This window comes from Ricinus communis, chromosome 4 (genome assembly GCF_019578655.1).
Source record: "Ricinus communis isolate WT05 ecotype wild-type chromosome 4, ASM1957865v1, whole genome shotgun sequence".
NCBI classification, from domain to species: Eukaryota; Viridiplantae; Streptophyta; class Magnoliopsida; order Malpighiales; family Euphorbiaceae; genus Ricinus; species Ricinus communis.
Genome location: NC_063259.1, coordinates 24107791 through 24128154, shown reverse-complemented (window position 1 = coordinate 24128154; position 20364 = coordinate 24107791). Strand labels below are relative to the sequence as shown.

Below are 20364 nucleotides of genomic sequence, written 5' to 3'. Positions count from 1 at the left end.
AATGACTAGTTACTTGCATAAATACTTATTATATCAGAAAAGATAAAACGGTATTAATATACAAACCTACAATATTTAATAGAAATTTATTTAATGTTAAATTAATAAATTACTCATTTATTGATAAATAAATAATTTTAATAAATTTTTTTATTTTAATAATATTATTTTATAAAAGACTTACAATATTTTAAAAATTATTTCATTAATGTGAAAATTCTTTTCTAGAGTCGGTGTATACATCAAAATAAATAGAAAAGTGACATATATATGAAAATGTTTTATATTTTGGTATTGGATAATTGATATATATATATTCAAAATTAATAAATATATATTAATCATTTATCGGTTTAGTATATAAGTGAAGATATACACTAAATCTGAATTATTTTTTTTAATTAATGATTGAGGTTTGAATTATTTAAAACCTTATAAATATGAAAATAAATTTAAAATTTATTATTCAATTAGATATTGGCATGGATATAAACAGATATTTATTCTTTTTGAATATATTTATCGTGCATTATTATCCTTTTTTTTTTTTTATAACTTGAAGAGATGTAAAGCTTGCGCCCGCATCTAATTAAGCCATTAATTAAATTGATTAACTTAGTTGACAAGCTATTGGCTTATTCTAAAATATAAATGATCTCATAAGAGAAATTACACACCAAAATATAGCTCAAAAAGTAATACTAGAAAAAGGAGGAAATCATCTTTTTATCGATAGGATCCTAAGAAAAAAGAAAAGAAAGAGACTAAAATTAATTAAGATGGTTGGATTAAAAAACATAGAAATTTAATTAATTATTTTTTTTCAGAAAAGATATTCAATTTTATTTTAAATAGTATTTATCAATAAGTTTTTGAATTTCTTCCTCATGCATTTAATGTTTTATCATTTTTATGTTCCCAGATATTAGGAACACAAAAATAAAAATCCAAATAAAATCCAATTTCTTCACAAAAATACAAAAGAAAAGAGAAAATTCTCATGTTTTTCTCTATTAAAATTCTTTTTTTTTTTCTTTCTTTTTCTTAAGTTCGTAAATGGCAGTACAGACCAAACGTGACGTTTTGTAAGTATTTATATTAATATAATATATATACCCATCTATTTTGTCAGGAGCTAAGTACCTCGAACAACAATAATTCAACTAAACCAACCATATTTTGTTCTTCATTGGCTAACGTGCGCCATCTCTGGCCTTTCATTGAACCCGTAATAAAAAGATTGTTGATTTGCCACTGAAGTTGACTGCCCAGTATACCCTTCACCTAGTTTCTTAAACTTTGAACACAATCACCTTACACAGATCCCAGTAAAATCAACGGTATTTTGAAGTGAAGAGTTAGTTAAAGATAGCAACTTTCAATCCTCGTTACCTGCTGGATTCAGTTTTTTTCTTTTTTTTTTTCTCTGTTCTTTCTTCAAAAGCTGTCAGAGATTTTATCTTAAAGGTAACTTATTTTTCTTTATAAATCCAGTTCACTGATAGTGTTTAATCTTCTTTCCTTTCAAGTTGATACTGTTCTTTAGCCTGGTCTTGCCTTCGATTTTTGCTTTTTTTGGTTCACTTTCGGATGTGGCTTAGTTTAGTTGGTTGTTAATGAAATGTGAATTCTTTGGACTTAGTTTGACTGTAATGTGTAGTTTGAAACTGGTGTTGTTTCTAATTTAGGATTTAATTGACTTGATTGTCTTGCTTTATGAGCTTTTAAGGTTGTTAAAGATTTGTAGCATAATTCACCAGCTTTAAAGAGATGGATGGATAAAATTCATTGATGGTTGTTGGTTTCTTGTCATCTGGTAATGAAGTTGATGCATTGATGGAGTTCAATTTTATTGCAAAGTAGTTAGTGTCTCAAGAGATCTACTTAGTGAATTGAATTTCAAACAATTGAGATTTTCAATGTGATCTAAAATTCATTAGGCAGTTACAAATTATTATCCCTTGTCTATTTAAGGCTGTGTAAAGTTAGGGGTAAAGAAGTTTACTGTATTACTATATCTGAAGGCGGCTGGATGTGGCTGGAAGCCTTTTAGCTTTTGGATTTAGAGTTCCATAGATTGTAGACCCTGTGGACTGCATCAAGAGCTTCAGCTCGAGAGAATGTTACATAACCATCCTTTCCTATCAATGGGATGCTCTATGTTACATTGATTCATAGTTGTTCTCCCAAACCTAACCGAGGAGGCTTAAGTTCTGAAGGGGAAAACAAACTGAAAAATTATTTTCTAGATCTGCATTGATGCTATATGTCTCTGATGTATGCTGCATCTTTTGCCTGCTATGGGATGAAGGCAAAATTGTCTGCTAATACCCGTGTTCTGTATTTATTTGGAGTTCCTCATTATGCTATTATTTCGCTGCTGTGACTTAACTTTCCAATTCCTAGCTCTACTTTTGTACTAAGTGTTCAATATCAGAATTTCAATATCTAATAAAATGCTCATTACTGATTTATTACTTGTCCTTGTTTCCTTCCTCTATGTTTCCAAAATTAAGGAATTGGAAGTAGAAATGGATGGTTACTCTATTGCCCAAGCATGCACCATAAATGCAGAATCTGGCAAAGGTTATGTAGATGATGGAAACTTATCTGGTGGAAGGGGCACACAAGATATTGAAAGTACCATGGAAGTTTTAACCAGAGCAGACTTGGACTTGGGATTTTCTTCTGAGAAGTTGGTGAATTTGCATGGCCTTTTAATGCATCTATTGGCATGGGATAACAATCTTGAGGTAATGGCAGAATACAGCTATATCTCAGCAACATCAGTTGAGAGGGCACTTGAATTTGATCTTCTATCTGGCATTTTGGATTCTGAGTTAAGAGTGGTGGAGAATTTCACAGATAATATTCAAGCAGAAATTGTTGATGCTCGTCATAAAATATCTTCATGCAGACACTCAGCAAAATTAGTTGCTATTATTGAGAAGAAACTGCGTGATTCTGAGGAATCATTGAAGAAGACTCAAGAGCGTTTCATAGAGGCGAAGATGCAAACGGTCAAGTTACAGAGGTTTTTTTCAGCTTTCAAACTCGAGAACTGTGAGTTAAATCTACTAATTTCAAAACAATAATGTAGGAAATTTCATCTTTCTCTCATTTCACCTGTTTGAGACTGCTACATTAACAGGGAAAGATGATAACTCCACGGAGCTATCAGCCAATGGTCAACTGCCAAACATCAAAACCAATTCAAAAAGACATACAGCCGAACAAAAAAGACATATTCTAAGAATGTTGGAGAAATGTCTTGCTAGAGAACTAGATCTTGAAAAGAATTTATCTGAACTAAGAAGGAATGAGGAACAGCTGAAACTAAAACTTCACTACACAGAACAGGTAGCTTTGCACATGGAAGAAGCAGCAGAAGTGGTCTGGGGAAGATTTTTAGAGGCAGAAAATGCTGCTGAGGTTCTCATGGGGATTTCAAAGGAAATGGCTGGCCGACTTCAGATTTTTCAGTTTAACCTGAATGGTTCATTCCAACGAGAAGCTGAACTGAAATCACAACTCCATAGTTGCTTAGAACAACTAGATGCTAAAGATGCTGCTTTGAAGAAGCTAGAGGGCAAAATTGGCGAACACATAGCCAAAAGCTCTCAAGTGCCCTCTTTGATGGAAAAAGTAAATTCACTTGAGGAACAACTGAAAAGATCTGAATTACGATTAAAGCATGCAAATGACTTCATTGAAGAAAGTCAAGAGCAAGTTAGTGAGATGGTAAGCATAGTGGAGAAAATGAAAGAAAGCATCTACGAAGCAGAAAGTAGGGCTGAGACTGCAGAGGCCAAAGTGACACAGTTAACAGATACAAATTCGGAACTCTCAGATGAAATTAGTTTTCTTAAAAGTAGCGCAGAGAGTAATACCAAAAAGGTGAGCTTACTTGAAAAGCAGGTTAGGGAATTAGAAATCCAAGTTCAGCATTCAAAGGCATCATCTGAAGCAAGTCAAGAACAACAAAATATGTTATATGCAGCAATATGGGACATGGAAACATTAATTGAAGATCTAAAATCTAAGGTATCCAAAGCTGAAAGTAAGACTGAGACTGTAGAGGATCAATGCATATTGTTGTCTGAAACTAATATGGAACTTGATAAAGAACTAAATTTCTTAAGATCTAAAGTGGAAGGCTTGGAGGCTTCTTTGGATCGAGCTAACAACTCAAAAGCAACAAGTGCAAAAGAAATTAACTTGACGACCACACTTATCAAGGACACAGTCATGCAACTATCCAGAGAAAGGGACTACATCCAGAATCAGGTACTTACTTCTTCTTGCATATTCACCAGCAGCATTATTGCTGCTGGCCCTATTTCAAACAAATTTGTGCAAATGAATTTCATGATATGTCCACTGATATTCATAGTTTTTCTTTATTTTTGTTCCTTTTTCGGTTCGGTTACCCTATTTTCTGTTTTTTTCCCTTAAAAATTTATGTATCTGTCCATAACAGATTCAAAAGACTAGAACATTTACTGAAATCCTGGGATATAACATGTTCTGTGCAGCTGTTTTCTTTGATGAAGGAGAACAAATTACTGGTGGAGAAGTTAAGAGATGCTTCTATAACCGGGTTCAAACATGGAGACAATGACAATAAAAAGGTGCTCTTTTCAGAAAATGGCTTATCTAATCAAACTTGCTGAAAGGCTACTTGGAAACCAATTTCCTTATCTACAAGTCCCCAGGCAGGTATCTGCTAGGAACCTTTCTCTACATTATTAGGAATTCCTTTTACCAAACTATCACGATCTTCGCTCTATTGAGTGCATGTTTTGCTGTTTTTCAGAAGCAAAGGTTTTCTTGTTCTTATAATTCTTCCAATCCAAATTGTTTGTCAGTAAGAACAAAATAGTGGGATAGGTTCAAGCTAGGAGGTTGAGTTAGAGATTCTTGTTTCTATCTGCTGTCCATAAACACTTAAAAGTACAGAATCCATATATCACTGTATTTGTTACCTATTTTCTAGTTTTGACTTTTTGATGCTCAGGGGTTTTTGGTACCTGAAGACTGGAGTACCTATTATTGCCTCGCTTTCCTCTTAAGAGTGCATTTGTTTTAGATGAGAACACTTATCCATCATTCTGTATAATCCTAAATGTTCAATTAGCCCATGAAGTTCACAATTAGCATTTCTGTGAACATTGTAATCAGATGCATGCTTTTCTTTTTTGGTATATATATATATATATATATATATCTAGAGTTATCTAGAGCGTGCCGGGTAGAACTCTTGCGGATGGCAAAACACTTCCTCAAGAGTTTTAACGCAGCTGCATACCCAAAGTTCGAACTCGAAATCTTGGTTAAGCTAAAAGAGACCCACTGTAAGAATCATTTGCAGTTCTTCTAGCCTCCTATTTTACTTATGGGACCAGAAATACTAAAATTTTACTTCATTTATGCAAGGAAAAGTTTATATTATCTGGTAAGCTAGTTAAAGGCTTTAGTTCTTTGTTCTTGGCACTCCTGATAATCCAAAATGAAGCTCTGTGAAAGAATGTTCATTGACAATTATATAAAGCTTTTAAGGCCTCCATCTAGGCAATGCTGGTGTCTGTTGGCTAGCACATTAGACTTGAAGTAATATACAGAGTCTAAGAAAGTGGTCAAATGCACCAGTAGAGAGCAACTTGTGATGAACAGACAATTACATTTAATGGCCTATACTGTTATTTGTCACATTATTACTGAAGACTACACGTTTCTTCCCTCTTTCTTGAATATTTGTTTTGTTCACCTTTACGCATCACTTTACTATGTTTTTTTATGTGAAAGAAAGATGTGCTTTGGCATGATTGTTTCCTACATTATAAGAGTCAATTGTATTAATCACCATATCTCTCATTGTTAAAATATCATATTTATTGCAATGCACGAGATGATTTGATCAAGCCTTCATTTCAGAGGTTGATTCTTATCAAAATTGCATACGAAATCACTAATTATCGTGATGATCACATGAAGAACTAAGCACTTTCTGTTGTACTCCTCATATATTTGGTTACTGCAAGTCTTCACTCTAAAAATGGGCCCCTTGTATTAATTTTGTTTCCCACAGAATCAGATGGATACACGTCTACAGATATGTAAGCTGACATGAGGTTGGAGCAGGCAGTTCCAATTCCACGGATGAAATTCCTGACATGTTCTCAAAACGCAAAGTAGAGAGGACTGATGAACAGGCAAGGCGTGCTAACCAAACACTCGGATTTAAGGCAAATTTTGTTGCACTAATTGCATTGATAGTCATATGTTTCCTACGCCAGAAACCTGTCCTATTTGAGAATTTGTGATGGCTAGGTGAAATCTTGCATTTGACAAGTGTTGTACTAGTGTGTTGTTGTTCTGTTTCATAGTTGTGCACATAAATCTTCCTCCCTCTTTTTCTTCATTTATTTTCTTTTTGGGTGCTAGTCGTTGTAAATTATATATGTTTATAATGAGGAAGTTGCACTATCAATTCTTTGAATGTAAAATGTAAAAATATAACTGACTGGCTTTTCATCCCAATGCGATTCTTGTATTCATATACTTTTGAATGCCTACTTCTGCATATTCACATATTTCATCCTTTACAATTTAGAAGCTTATTTCTGCTTCCATTGCAATAATATATTGTTGTCTGAGCTCAAATCTTATGCATACATTTATAGAAATTATGGTATGACATGCTCATGGAAGTCAGGAGTGAGTTTTCTTATCACGTTTTCTATTGGTTGGATAAACAAGAGAGTAGTTTTTCTTCGTATTTTCTCAAGCAAAAGGGATGGGCAGAAAACTGAGACAAGTATATAGGGAAGAAAACAAGCAAAATGAGAGTCCCTAGCAGATCAAGAGGGCATCATATCAACAAAACCATTCTTTTGACTGAGGGTCTTTTTATTCAAGCATTAAACCTCAAGAACATCCATCTGCTCCACCTGTTTCTCTCCTTTTATTTATTTATTTATAAAATGTGAATGAAACTAAGCTAACTACATAACAAATAGAAGAAGATTAATTTACATACCTTCACTGTCATTTGAATGCGAGCCACTTTCTTCCTCTAGTATTCCTGCTTGAAGCTAAGGGGTAATAGACTAGCTGCTGTTATCAGAAGCATCCCTGCCTTTAGTACTCTTAGCTACTAGATACCGATCGCAAAAAGGGAATGGAGTCAACTCTTTTGGTCTCATTTTTAGTTTGAACTTAAATCATTATCCATAGGTTGAAGTCAAATTCATAGATATTCAATTACCAGTTAGTAGATCTTCTAGACAGGAAATTATGCAATGCATCTCTTCCCTATTAGAACAATCTGATTCGTAACAACACAGCCTGAAACGAAGACATTACTATTAAAAAGATTTAGCCATCTTTCTTGAGGACTGAAAAAAGTAACTAATAGCCATTCTTCATGTATACAAAACCATATTTTAGTAATTAATGAATCTGACAGATTTCGAGAGGGCTTCCCAAAGAGTCTGCTAGAACCCCTCTCAAAATCCGCTGGATCCATCGCTAACCATAGGAAAAGAAAGCAAAAGTAAGCAAAAGTGATTCCGTAGGATGCAGCGGGAAATAAGAGCCATCTAAATCATGAGTCCGGAGTCTTTAGTGGTTTCATTATAAACAATACAATGATATTACTCTCTCCATTCTATACTAACGATTACTTTTTAGTGGTTTACTTAGATTAAGAAAATATTTAATAGACTTAATTATTAAAAAAATTAATTAAATTAGACTAAATTATCCTATTGTAAAATTTATTACACCTATTCTAATATAAGGATAAAATAAAATAAAAATTGCATTGGATATATAAAAGTGACAAATAATTGAAATTTTTTTTTTTAAAAAAGAGACCGCTAGTAAGTCTTTGTCAATGGACTGCTGGATTAGTTTAGGTAGCACCGAGGAGAAGGTGTGGAATTAGAAACTTTAATTGGGAGGCTAAGTTAAATATATATTGGTAAGAGCTGAAACTATATTATCAACTATCTCATGAGAAATTTTACAGTTAGCTGTCATGAAATTAACTATGAATCTATACATATTTCTTGAAGATACAGTTTCTTACAAACTGTCACTATGCAGTTTCTTACATGCTGCTAGCTACTATATGGAGACTCGTGATTAATTTCTCATTCCATAACGGGATTACGATTTCCATGGTAAAGATCAGGACACCCAAAATCCCAGAAAGTTTTCCCCTGCAAGCAAGCAGGCGTTTGAGATTAACAAGATGCCGGACAATGAGCTAACTATAATGCAATGAAGAGTGGTAAACTCAGTAGTATGAAGAGACAATAAACAAGGAATGATGGTGCGCTTTGTTTCCAGGACAGAGTCGTTATAGGGCATTGTGGGTAGGAACTCAAATCCGGGTTTGTCAATGAAAACCTTTGTCTCTTTCATTTTTCTCTTCAATAACTCTTTCACTTTGTCCCCTTAATTTCACATCATCTTTCTATCCTCTAGCTCGGTAGATTCTATAACGAATGTTATGCAATTTATTTTAGAACAAAACTATATAAAACTCCTCACATTGTCACGATGTAGTGGACAGTATGCTAACTCAGTCTCTTCATTTTTAGGACTATATTATAGCTTAATTAATATAGCTTGGCTTAGTCGTTGGATTTATATATATATATATAGGAATTAATAAGTAAGACCAAGTCCACGCCTAGCCATTGCTGAACTAGAAAATAACAATGATAGCTTAGTTATCTATTATTCAAGAGAATGAGAATGGTGCTTTTCTTTTAAAAAATATTTATATCTCATTCTTCGAATCAGGTCATTTTTACATTCAATTTTGTCTTAAATATAATCCCCATCTTTCCAAATGTCGTGTACAATGATATTCTATCTACATGTTAAAGCGTTTAGGGCATGTTTGGTTCGGCTGATTAACAGGTGATGGCTGATAAATTAAACTGTTTGGTAAAATCTTATTAGCGATTGCTGTTAGTATGTTAAATGACCATTAAAGTTATAATTTATCGTTAAATATATATTTTATTTTATCATAATAATTAAAAATATCATAGTTAATTTTTTTAGCTCAATTGTATTTATTATTAAAAATTTATAAATAATAACTTATTTTAAATTGATATCATATAATTCATTTTTAAAATTTATAATAAATATTTTTTTATTTTAAAATTATATTTAATAATTAAATAATTAAAATACTTATAATTATAATATTTAAAATTAAAAAATTTTTATTAGTGAAATTTAAATTTTAATTCTTACTCTTAAGATAACTTTTAGTTATTAGAATTTATTTTTATTGATTTATATTATTAAAAATAATATAATAAAATAAAATATATTTAAAAATAAATTATAGTTTCAATAGTCATTTAATATGCTAACAACAACCGCTAATAAATTTTTATTAAATAATTTAATTTATCAGCTATCAGCCGAACCAAACATTACCTTATATAAAGAAGTAACATATTTTCACGACAACTAACCAAACCATAAGTAGTATTGATCTTCTGAATTCTTCTTTTCTGATACTATAGAGTCTTCTTTAGGTATCAAGATATGTACATTTATATGTAGAAAGATGTGGCCTTATTGGTTTTATGTTGTAGCTTTAGTAGTTGTAGGAATAACACATTGGGTTTATAGATGGAAAAACCCAAAATGTAACGGGAAATTGCCTCCTGGCTCCATGGGTTTCCCTCTTATAGGGGAGACTATTGAGTTTCTCAGGACAAGTAAATCACTAGACGTCTCCCCTTTCATGAAGAAGAGAATGAAAAAGTAAGCACACAGAATCCATCTCTACTTAATTTCAATAGTCAAGTGACTCAAAAACTTAATGCAGAAAGTTAGAGTTAAAAGCTTTTTACTGGAACACAACTGTCTTTGGTCTTTTATACTATCCTGGCGGCAGGCACCCAAACAATTGATTGCATGGCATCAATTACGTTTTTGTTGTTTTTATTATTTTTTCTGTGATTACAGATATGGGTCACTATTCAAGACCAATTTGGCAGGACGGCCAGTTGTGGTATCATCAAATCCTGACTTCAGCTATTTTCTTCTTCAACAAGAAGGGAAGTTAGTGGAAAGATGGTACTTGGATTCGTTCGCAAAGCTTCTTCGCCAAGATGTTACATCGATTATTTCAGTACATTACATACACAAGTATCTAAGAAACTTGATTCTCAGTCACTTTGGCTCTGAGAGACTCAAAGCCGACCTGTTGCCTGGGTTAGAAAATGCTATAAGTGGAAGCTTGCAGGATTGGTCTGAGCTGCCGAGAGTGGAAGTGAAAAGTGTCATTTCAAATGTAAGAAATTTGAGAATTCTCAGTAATGACTTTCTATTTCTACAATACTATAGTAAGTTATAACTTTAGTGAGTCTTTTTCTGAGATGATTGCAGATGATCTTTGATTTCACTGCAAGAAGGTTATTTGGTTATGAAGTTGCAAAATCATCAGAAAAAGATTTAGCCCAGAGTTTCACCAATTTCTTAGAAGGACTTATGAAATTTCCTCTGAATGTTCCAGGCACATCATTTTACAAGTGCAAGAAGGTACATAAATTAAAATTCTCAAATTATAAATGCAATTTATTATATAGGACTAACTTTACTATATGTGGATTGAACTTTGTATTATGTTCTTGCAGAACCAGAAGAGGATATTAAAACTAATAGCTGATGAGCTAGGAAAAAGACGGGAATCCCCGAAGAAGCAGAAAGAAGATATGCTTGATCAGATCGTAGAGGACATGAAAAAGGAGACATTCTGGACAGATGATTTTGCCATTTATGTGATGTTTGGGATCCTCCTTGCCAGCTTCGAGACTATATCGTCTACTCTTGCTGTATGCATTAATTTTCTTACAGATAACCCTTCTATGGTGCAGAAACTAACGGTTAGTAGTTACCAAAAGAGCTGGTATATATTCTGAGGAAAAATTTCTTGATTAATATTCGATGGCATCAATTAACATTTCCTACTTCTGAATTAATCGTTGAATAGGAGGAGCATGAGGAACTTGTCAAGAACCGTGAGAATAAAAATTCTGGACTTTCTTGGGAAGAATACAAGTCCATGACCTACACTCATCATGTCAGTTTAAAAATCTTGTACTTCCATGATTACTGTTTTTGCCTCATTAGGCTAATGATAACTTACTGGTTTAGTGGTAAACTGCAGGTTGTCAAGGAATCACTCAGGCTGGCAAGTGTTGCTCCTGGAATCTTGAGAAGAGCATTAAAAGACATTGAAGTTGACGGTGAGTGAGTTACCACATCAACTAGGTTAGTTTCAAGAGACTGGTTTATTATTACTTTTTTTTGAATGTTCTTGTCATGTTGCAGGATATACAATTCCAAAAGGCTGGGCTATCTTAGTTGTTCCAGCAGCTGTGCAGCTGAATCCTAACACCTACGAGGATCCGCTTGCCTTTAACCCATCTCGATGGGAGGTGGGTAGACAAGATTCATATATTTCTATATATTCTGATTAACATAATGGTACTTAATCTTTTGTGACTTTATTTATACTTGTATACTGATAACATTTGGTTTTACATTGTGAAAAACAATAGAACATGGGAGAGGTAGCAACGGCCAAGAACTTCATTGCATTTGGAGGAGGATCAAGATCTTGTACGGGAGCTGAGTTTAGCAAGGTTCTGATGGCTGTGTTTTTGCATGTCTTTGTCACCAAATACAGGTATTATTATACTATACAAGCAAGAGTTTATATAAATATATCAAATCAAAAAGTGATCATTGACTTACAGAAGCTGATTTCTTTCATATCAGGCTGACCAAAATCAAGGGAGGAGAGATGATTCGGTGCCCAGTTTTAGCATTTGGTGATGGTTTACATGTTCAAGTTACAGCAAAGCTTGAATAATATATATATTCGAAATAAAAATGAAAGTGATGAAGTTAAATTGGTTGTAATGGGTGGGTTGAAGCGATTTGAAAGTCTCCCAATATTCTCTTGTAGTTGCAGGTTTCTATTGTGTAACAACATGACTTTTTGTCCTTTAAAAATTCTCAATTGGACATAATTTGATTTTAAATACTCCCTTTATTAGATATATGTTAAAAATTAACATCTAATTATCAATTAAATTTCAAAATTTATATTTTTTAATAATTTTATTCAACTATTTTAAAATTTTAAAATAAATATCTATAATCTTAAATTGTTTTTAAAAATATTTTTTAATAACTATTTTTAAAATTTCATAGTAAAAAAAATGGCCTGACAATTCGATTATACTTACTATTATAAATTAATAAAAAAATTTATCAAACTTAATAATATGGTCATTAAAAGTTTTATATACTTGCATATCATTTCACATATCATACATCTAAATACAGTTAATTTTTTATAGACTCTGATAATTTTTGGTGTAGTAAAAAGATTTAATTTGCCAAGTCATTTTTCTCATTGTAAAATTTTAAAAATTGTTGCCAACAAATTTTTTTAATAATAAATAAAAAAAATGAGCACCTGTTTTAAAATTTTGAAACAATAGTATAAAATTATTAAAAATTAGAAAATCTATAATTTAATTCATAATTAGACCTAAAAAATTATTTATTCAAAACATGTGACATCATTAATTAATGTTTAAATTGCATTTATAAGGTTTTTTCTCTATTATACACTGTAAAATAAAACTTTGGAATATAAAATTATGAGTATATGTGAAACATTAATATGTACCATTTAAAATTTATTTTGTATGTATTATTAATTAATTTCTTACATTATAGAAATCAGTAACTTCAACCATTGGTCCCACAGTTGCATATGTTGAACTTTGAATTACTTTCTTCACGGGTTAACTTTAGGGCCGTTTTCTTTTTTTGTCTACTCCAAATTTAGCTAAAGAATAAAAGGAGCCACTTGTACTAACTTGTAGCAAAAAATGTTTACGCCGTTAACAATTGGGGTTAACTGTTCAATTTTAAAAAACTTTTGGGGCCTAATTGCATCCAAATAAATATTGGGTAGATGATTAACTTTCCTAGGTAGCTCAAAGGCTTTTTGCCAACCCTAATCCCAATTCCCGCAATTAAAGCCCTAAACCCTAGAGACCCACCATATAAAAGTATCTCAACCGGATCAAAAATTTCAGAGGTATGACAATGAGGTAGGAGATCGTATAACCAAGAAATTAGAAATATATTTAGTTGTTTTTTCGCAAAAGCACCAAAATAGCCCCTTGATTCTTCAAGTTGCAGAGTTTCAAGGAATCAACGAGAAAAGGGTATTATTATAAGGTGCTATATTAACAATGGCGAATAACTCACTCCTTTGCAGTTTATGACATCTTTTGTAATCTTGCAGAGAGTCTGTTTCGCCTGCATGAACTTTTTTTATTTTTTATGTTTTTAATTATTATTCTATGGAAGTTTTGGAAAAGGCAAAGCCAAGATGATGAGTTGGTTTAGATCTGATTTAAGATGTTGAATCGCATTTTATCGTTATGGTCTTCAAAGTTCTCTGATTCGCTTTGCTTTAATACTTTCAATGGTTTAGATCTCAATTATTAATCCTTTTCTTTTCTGCAAATTCGAAGACCCCAAAAGTTTGTCTTAAATTTTGTCAAATGTGCAGAGGCAAAGAGAAAAATGATGAGATTCTAATGGCTGAAAACTCCATGTGGAACCTTCATATCCTTCAAAGTTCTCTGATTTCTTTCCTGCATATCTAACGGTACAATCATCGTGGGTTCTCTTATGACTTTCATGGTGGGATTCTTAGTTGCTAGTATGGGCATGTTATGTGATGGATGTTTCGAAAGCTTTCTGTACCATGTGGCATGTTGCAATCTTTGTCAGCACTAAAATTCATAGCCTGTTATATTTATATGCTATACAGGCTTTACGAGCATGGTGCAATATCAATGTTGTTCTTAGTTTTCCTTTTTCCAAGGAAGCTTAACTTGGTCATTTTGTTAAGTTGAGTAACAATTTTGAAGAACAGAAGCTGGCTCTATTTTTAATTCCACATTCGACATTCAAACATGTCTTGCTGCCGCTTTTGATTCTTCTGATGGTCGTTATATGTGCTATGGACTTCAATTTTCATGTTGATATCAATTTTTTTTCAATTGAAATGACAAAGTAGTCTTTGTTGTGGGGCTACAATTTTCTTAATTCCACTAGTTTTATGCCTGGTGCAAGCAATTTTTGGGTAACTATTTCAATCTAGAGTAAAAGGCCTCTGAATTCCAAAAACTCTAGCCGGTTGCAAGAGTTGCAAATATTTGATATCTTGGGTGATTGATTTTGATGTATGGCTCTTCTTGCTTTTAAAGGATAATTCACGTGTATTTCTGAAGGATTTATCAAACGTTAAAGCGTTTAGTTGAGCTGGATATCTTTTTTGCCTTGACCTGTCTTGCCTTGTATTTTTGTGATGTTCGTCTGTGGAAACTGTTAATTGTTCCTGCATTACGACTAGCAGGAGGGCAAGTAAAAGATGTTGTGAAGTTTTACCGTGCCTGTACTTTGGCTGTTAGAAATAGCTTATAGAGCTCTCTGTGCATTAGAAAAAGATTAAATAAATGTTATTATAGAGCTATGTGCCTCCCTTTTTGTTTCACTCGACAACACCCGTCTACAGGTTTGCAAAAATTATGCAAACAGTTTTGATCCGAAAGGATGCTAGAAAAGGGGCTTTGAGGGTTTGGAATTGCTCTTGATTGTTTGAAACCAGTTATGGTGGCTACAACATCGTATGCATTTTTGGCCAGTGTGTTTATGGAGACCTGTCGGCCAAATTTCAAAGTGAAGCTCAATCTCACTGTTGCAGCGGCAATGGCAATTCACCCATTGATAATGACCATATCGATAAATACAATTTTCAGAGTGCAATCTGCAGGAACTTTGCAAGGAAATAACAGGGCCTCTGTCCCAGCTAGCGACCATTTTTGAATCTGTATGTACGCAACGAGTTTCATATGAATTAGCTTCTTTCCTTCAAATTGATAATAAAAGAGAGGAACTCACAAGAAATAACCAGAAGGGAGAGCAACCACAACACATGCCGGATTTCAATTAAGATTTGGCTGCCAACTTTGTTTTTGGTCGATAAGGGATTGAATCTGTTTGCTACCTGCCTTTGTTTGTTTAAAAGAGTGCATTTCCTGGGGTCTGAAATTTTCTTAAACATCATTCACTGCCAATATACATAAACATTGAAGATGTCTGCAGGCGAGATGGCTTTGCTTCTCATCATCACTTGCATCTTGTTGGTCTCTTCTCACCTTCTTTTTTGATTTAGTACTGTTTCATTTCAGTTAACACCTAGCTTATAATTATTGTAGAGATAAATCTAGTAAGTTACTATATGATTTCAGATATGCATAGTTTGAGCAAAAGCAAGAGGTCTAGTAATCGTTGAAGGACTGCAAATATAATCTCGGATGCTCAAAAGAAATTTGCCATAGTGTAGAAAGCAGATGGGGGTTCCTATGCTTATTTTGCCAAAAAGTAATGGAAAAGGGGACACCGAACAATATCGCCTACTGTCCGGCCGGTAGTGGCGTATTCAGTTGGACCAAATGTTTGTGTTGGAGGCAAGTATCCTCATTTAACATTTAAAACCAATGGGAGTGACACTCTTTGTCTTATTAGCTACTTTCATCTTATTGTTAAGAGTTCAAGACTCCAAAAACAAATTCATATGCAGAAAAATTATATGTCATTATCTTTTTGCATTAACATAATCCTTAAATACTTTCATTATATCTTATTATTTCTTTTATTATATATTATGCCTTCTAATACTTTCCTCCATTTTGAAATAAGTATTACATAAACATCACTTTCCGGAGAAAATAGAAAAGATCAATCCACAATAATAAATCATGTTTGGTACGCAAAGTGCTGTGCAAAATGGATGAACCACATATTAACACAATTGCCACACGAAATGGAGTCTTTGCACACTTTTTGTGCAAAGTAAAAGAAATATATATATATATATATAAAAAAAAAAAAAAAAAAAAAACTCATTTTGCTTTTGCAATCTCTAGCAATTAATTTGATAAAATTATTTTTCTTTTTGGTAAAAAGTTTTCTCGATAAAATCATTTAAAAATATGCAGTAAATATATTGTAAAAGTACTTCTATAGGCTTTTTTAGTATATTAAATTACTTTTTATATCACACGTACCATTAAATAAAATCACATAATCCACAACTGAATCTTAAAAAATATTAATATATAAAACGAAATTGAATAATAATTAATTAGATTTAAAGAATAAGAAAATAAAAGAATATTAGATATCACCCCGTCTGTATGTATATAAATAGAGATGAGAAGAGAGACAGATTAGAATAAGCAAACATTTATATCTCAGCAGCTAATTATTAACATTTTACCAATCATATATATTCTCAGAGCCATGAACAAGTCTTCACTGGAGCTAGCCTTCGTCTTCATGCTACTGGTGACTGCTTCTTGTTAGTATTACTCTCTATCTCTCAATTAATGTAAACTTCTTTTAGTGAAATGAAATAAATAATGTTTATAAAGTTTCAGATAAGAAGATTGGAGCTGAAGGAAGGAATGTAGTCTCATTTCGCTGTGATACAGTTGAAGGATGCAGGGTCGGTGTCTGCCGGAAATGTGGATCTTGCAGTTGCATAAAACACTGGTGCGTATGCAATGATGATCACCGGTCTAACTTAGCAGCTGCTGGCCAGAGAGCCATAATGATCAACGAGGAGCCGCGATCAGATGAAGTTCCAGCGTAACCATTTAATCAATGGATGATTGTACATATACATAAATAATGCTGTGTAAACAGCTGAGATATTGGGGACATATATATATATATATATATAATATGATTTTCAGAGTTTTTTTTTTTATAATGCATCTGATGCATAGAGGAATCTGGAGATGACCCATGGTTTCAGATGTACATATAATGGAGTAAAAGGAAAAGGTTCGGTAGCAGCCTTGGCTCTCGATGGTTGTAGCTTTGCCAGAGATTGCAAACATATTCTTGGATGCATGCTGGAAAGCAATTTGCCATAAAAACAAATGCGTAACTTCCATTTGTGCTTGCCTCGGGGCATGTTCTTCGAGTGAAACCACCTTTGAAATTATGTAATATGTAATTGTGATTGTAATGAAATAGCTTTCTTAATAACTTTTGAGAAAAATAATTAACGAAAACTCTTTTTTCTTTACACTTTAATTTTATGATATTTCAAATAAAGCATCAATAAAAAGCTAATTCTGGACCCATGAATAAAAAGTTCTACTTCTGCCCTGATTATTAGAATCCACTGTTAAATATAACACCAAATACGGGCGAATGTGAAAATATCTCTTATTTTATACTAAGTATATATGTTTTTACTTTTGAGATGGTACTATTTGTATCACTAGTCATTTATTTATTTCTTAAAGATATTCAAATTAATTTTAGATAAAATTTTCTATCATTCATTTTGAATTAAATATTGTTAAAACATAATGAAACTCTTTTATTAATATTATATCAAATTCATCGTTTCTTTTCACTCTCCTTTTTTTCTTTTTCTTTCGTTAAGCATTGAGGAAAGAAGGATTAATGAAATTAACGTAATCTTACTTTAACACTAAAAACTCCATTCTTTCAGATTAACAAGAGATGTTAAGGAAAGAGAATATATGCCCAAAAACGGCTACAATGAATTAGGAAAGAACAAAATGCAAATACCATCTCCCAATTATAAATCAAAAGGTGGATACAACTTTTATTTTAGTGCTGATTCATAGATTTTACTTAATAACCCCAAATAGAAAATAGGGATTTAAATGAAAATTCAATTCCCGGATTTCTCATCTAACGAGGACTGAGATTTTGCAGCACAAGTACAATGGCCATCTTTACAAACACATTTTCCACACAAGCATTTGGCACCGGTGCAATCAGCAGTGACTTTGCAATCAAAAGAAATTACAGGGCCCCTTTCCACTACTCCGCGGGCGGCAACCATTTCTGAACCTGTATATATACAACAGATTTTTATATATATTGGCTTCCTTCCTTCAAATATATGTGCAGTAAAAAAATCAATTAATACCAAAAAGAGAGGAACTTACAGGAAGCGATAACCAAAAGAGCAGCAACAAAAAATGCTAGCTTCAATGAAGACTTGGCTGCCATGTTCCTTTCTTGGTTGATGAAGATTGAACTGTTTGTTTTGTTTACAAGGGTGCATTGGCTCCTTTGCACCCTGCTGTTTAAATAGTTGAAATCTTATGATATGTAAGGCAAGGAAATCCTTCTGGGTTATGATTATAATGTTTCGCAAGCCTTGTCATAGGAAAAAAAAAATGGTAGGTTTTCTAATTCTTTTTCCTGAATCTTGATCAGATAATATCAATCTATAACGGTAGTAATTAATTGTTGTAGCATGTCCAGTAGTCCACCTCTTTGGCCTAAAAAAGGAAAGAGAAAAAAATGTCCACGCTGACATTAAACAATTTGCAGAAATATTATTATCTTTAAGATTTAGTCCTGAAATGGAAATAAATCCTTACTTTACAAAATAATTGTCTTAGATATGTTGATTCTGTGAGTCTGTATTGTGCCGTTTCCGGGCATGGCAATAAGTCAAGTATTTCTCTGGTATTTGATTTACCGGATTTTAGTGGGACGAGTTTAGAATTATATTTAAATAAAATTTGAGTTTAATTCTTGATTTTCGAGTAGGGATTGGATGTTTTATTCGTAAGTAGTGAATGTTTTGTTTATTTAGTATTTTAATTGTATTTATAACCCTTTTTATTTCTCTTGTCATTTTCTAGAAAACTCAAAAAAGTATTTGAAGCCTTTTATCTAAAAGGTCTGGTGCTGAGTCAACGATTCTAAAATAGGAAACAATCTACGAGATTTTGCTATGAATAAGCCAGAATAAGTGTCTTCAGGTAAGAGGGGTTTTCTTTCCTTTTCAAAACCAGACAACTTCACCTATAAAAATATCATCACTGCCAAATGGAGTCATTGCACTTTTCTGCAGAAATACCAAAGCAAGTGTAAAACATATACAATTAATTCTTCCAAACAAAGAAGAAATATGGCAGTCAAGGGTTCACTGAAACTAGCTTTCTTTGTAGCTGCTCTCTTGGTTATTGCTTCTTGTTAGTTGCTCTCTCCTTCTCTCTTTTCAGCGCCTATATATCATGAAGTAGTAAGTTTTTTATGTTGGGTAATATGTATAATAGTTAATTAAATTGTTGTGCACAGGTTCAGAAATGGTTGCTAGCCGGGGCGTAGGAGAAGACAGGGGTCCTGTTATTTCTTACAGATGCCAAACCACTGCGGAGTGCGTTGGTTCCAAATGCCCGTGTGCAAGTTGTGTTTGTCAAGGTAACATTTGCGTTTGTCTTAACAGATCTCCATCTTCTCTAGTTGAGAATTCAGGAAGCTCAATTCTGAATTAACATTTTTGTACGGTTGTTATTAAATAAAAATGTTTGAATCACTACATTAATAAAGTATATTTTTGCAAATCTTTTACTTTTGTAATGAATGGGTTGAGCAATCTATTATATATATCATACATTTTGTTTTTTTTTATAAATTCTTTTTCTTATGGCTGGTGTAGTTTCTCATATTTGTTCTACATGGATTTAATATTAAACCATTTAGATTGATCCACATTGCAATATCTAACACAGCAACAAAAACCATATAACAGTCACTATAACTTCGTCTTCAATATTGGTTTAAACTGCTATAACATTTGGTTTCTAATAATTTATTCAAATTTTTATATACCTAATATAATTTTATAAAACAGTTATTTAATTTTTTAAAATTAAAAAAAAATAATATTATAAGATGTTGAAACTCGTATTAAACGCCCCAAATACCAAGAAAAGTATTACTGGAATGGTTTTATTAGCACGAAGAGCATTTAGTGCTCTAAAATTATATCTATTTCTTTAAGAATTAATGAGTTTACCTTTATTATTTAATTTTTCTATTAATTTTTGTTTATATATATTTAATTTATACATATAGATTTAAAAAATATATTATCTATTATTTCGCTCCCCGCTAAGTATGTCTAATACCAGTGATTGTGGACTTTTTAATTATTTGTCCCAATTTTTTTATTGAAACTATTGTTAGCGATAATCATACTTTTGTAAGTGGTATATTTCATTTATTATCTTTCAAGAAAAAGTTATAAGTTTTTAATATGTATATTTAATTTTTAACACTTTTTTTTTAACATATGTACTTATTTTTGACACACATGAAATTTAAATTTATGTATAGTTCTAGTTTTTTTTATATATCAATTATAATTTATTTAAC

The 20364-nt window shown here is 32.3% G+C and overlaps 3 protein-coding genes, 1 long non-coding RNA gene and 2 other non-coding genes across 8 annotated transcripts; 5 read left to right on the top strand and 1 right to left on the bottom strand.

Moving 5' to 3' along the window:
* The first annotated feature begins 1127 nt into the window (after nucleotides 1–1127).
* Nucleotides 1128–6561, top strand: LOC8264640 (WPP domain-interacting tail-anchored protein 2). Of its 2 annotated transcripts, none has more exons than XM_002514518.4 (5): nucleotides 1128–1467; nucleotides 2517–3063; nucleotides 3152–4287; nucleotides 4536–4715; nucleotides 6089–6561. In XM_002514518.4, exons 2-4 carry the CDS (start codon nucleotides 2532–2534, stop codon nucleotides 4671–4673), a joined length of 1806 nt encoding a protein of 601 aa, XP_002514564.1. In that variant the 5' UTR covers nucleotides 1128–1467; nucleotides 2517–2531; the 3' UTR covers nucleotides 4674–4715; nucleotides 6089–6561. The 2 variants fall into 2 exon arrangements, with proteins under 2 accessions (XP_002514564.1, XP_015571942.1); XM_015716456.3 differs by having other exon boundaries at nucleotides 4536–4719.
* Nucleotides 6562–9601: 3040 nt separating this feature from the next.
* Nucleotides 9602–11969, top strand: LOC8264639 (cytochrome P450 87A3). Its single transcript, XM_002514517.2, has 9 exons — nucleotides 9602–9801; nucleotides 10006–10333; nucleotides 10429–10581; nucleotides 10677–10925; nucleotides 11033–11122; nucleotides 11210–11288; nucleotides 11374–11480; nucleotides 11604–11731; nucleotides 11824–11969. Exons 1-9 carry the CDS (start codon nucleotides 9602–9604, stop codon nucleotides 11915–11917), a joined length of 1428 nt encoding a protein of 475 aa, XP_002514563.2. The 3' UTR covers nucleotides 11918–11969.
* A 1116-nt stretch (nucleotides 11970–13085) lies between these two features.
* Nucleotides 13086–17196, top strand: LOC112534049. 2 transcript variants are annotated; one of them, XM_025156584.2, is made up of 3 exons: nucleotides 13086–15608; nucleotides 16440–16501; nucleotides 16575–17196. In XM_025156584.2, exons 1-3 carry the CDS (start codon nucleotides 15526–15528, stop codon nucleotides 16793–16795), a joined length of 366 nt encoding a protein of 121 aa, XP_025012352.1. In that variant the 5' UTR covers nucleotides 13086–15525; the 3' UTR covers nucleotides 16796–17196. The 2 variants fall into 2 exon arrangements, with proteins under 2 accessions (XP_025012352.1, XP_025012353.1); XM_025156585.2 differs by having other exon boundaries at nucleotides 13087–15608; nucleotides 16581–17196.
* On the top strand, nucleotides 13453–13538 carry LOC112534055. The gene has a single exon (XR_003078376.1). It is a non-coding gene; the product is annotated as a small nucleolar RNA R160 (small nucleolar RNA).
* Nucleotides 13651–13724, top strand: LOC112534052. Its single transcript, XR_003078373.1, has one exon. It is a non-coding gene; the product is annotated as a small nucleolar RNA R160 (small nucleolar RNA).
* A 530-nt stretch (nucleotides 17197–17726) lies between the features above and the next one.
* Nucleotides 17727–18509, bottom strand: LOC125369929. The gene is made up of 2 exons (XR_007215629.1): nucleotides 18138–18509; nucleotides 17727–18039 (listed from the first exon to the last, which is right to left on the bottom strand). It is a non-coding gene; the product is annotated as an uncharacterized LOC125369929 (long non-coding RNA).
* Nucleotides 18510–20364: the final 1855 nt, after the last annotated feature.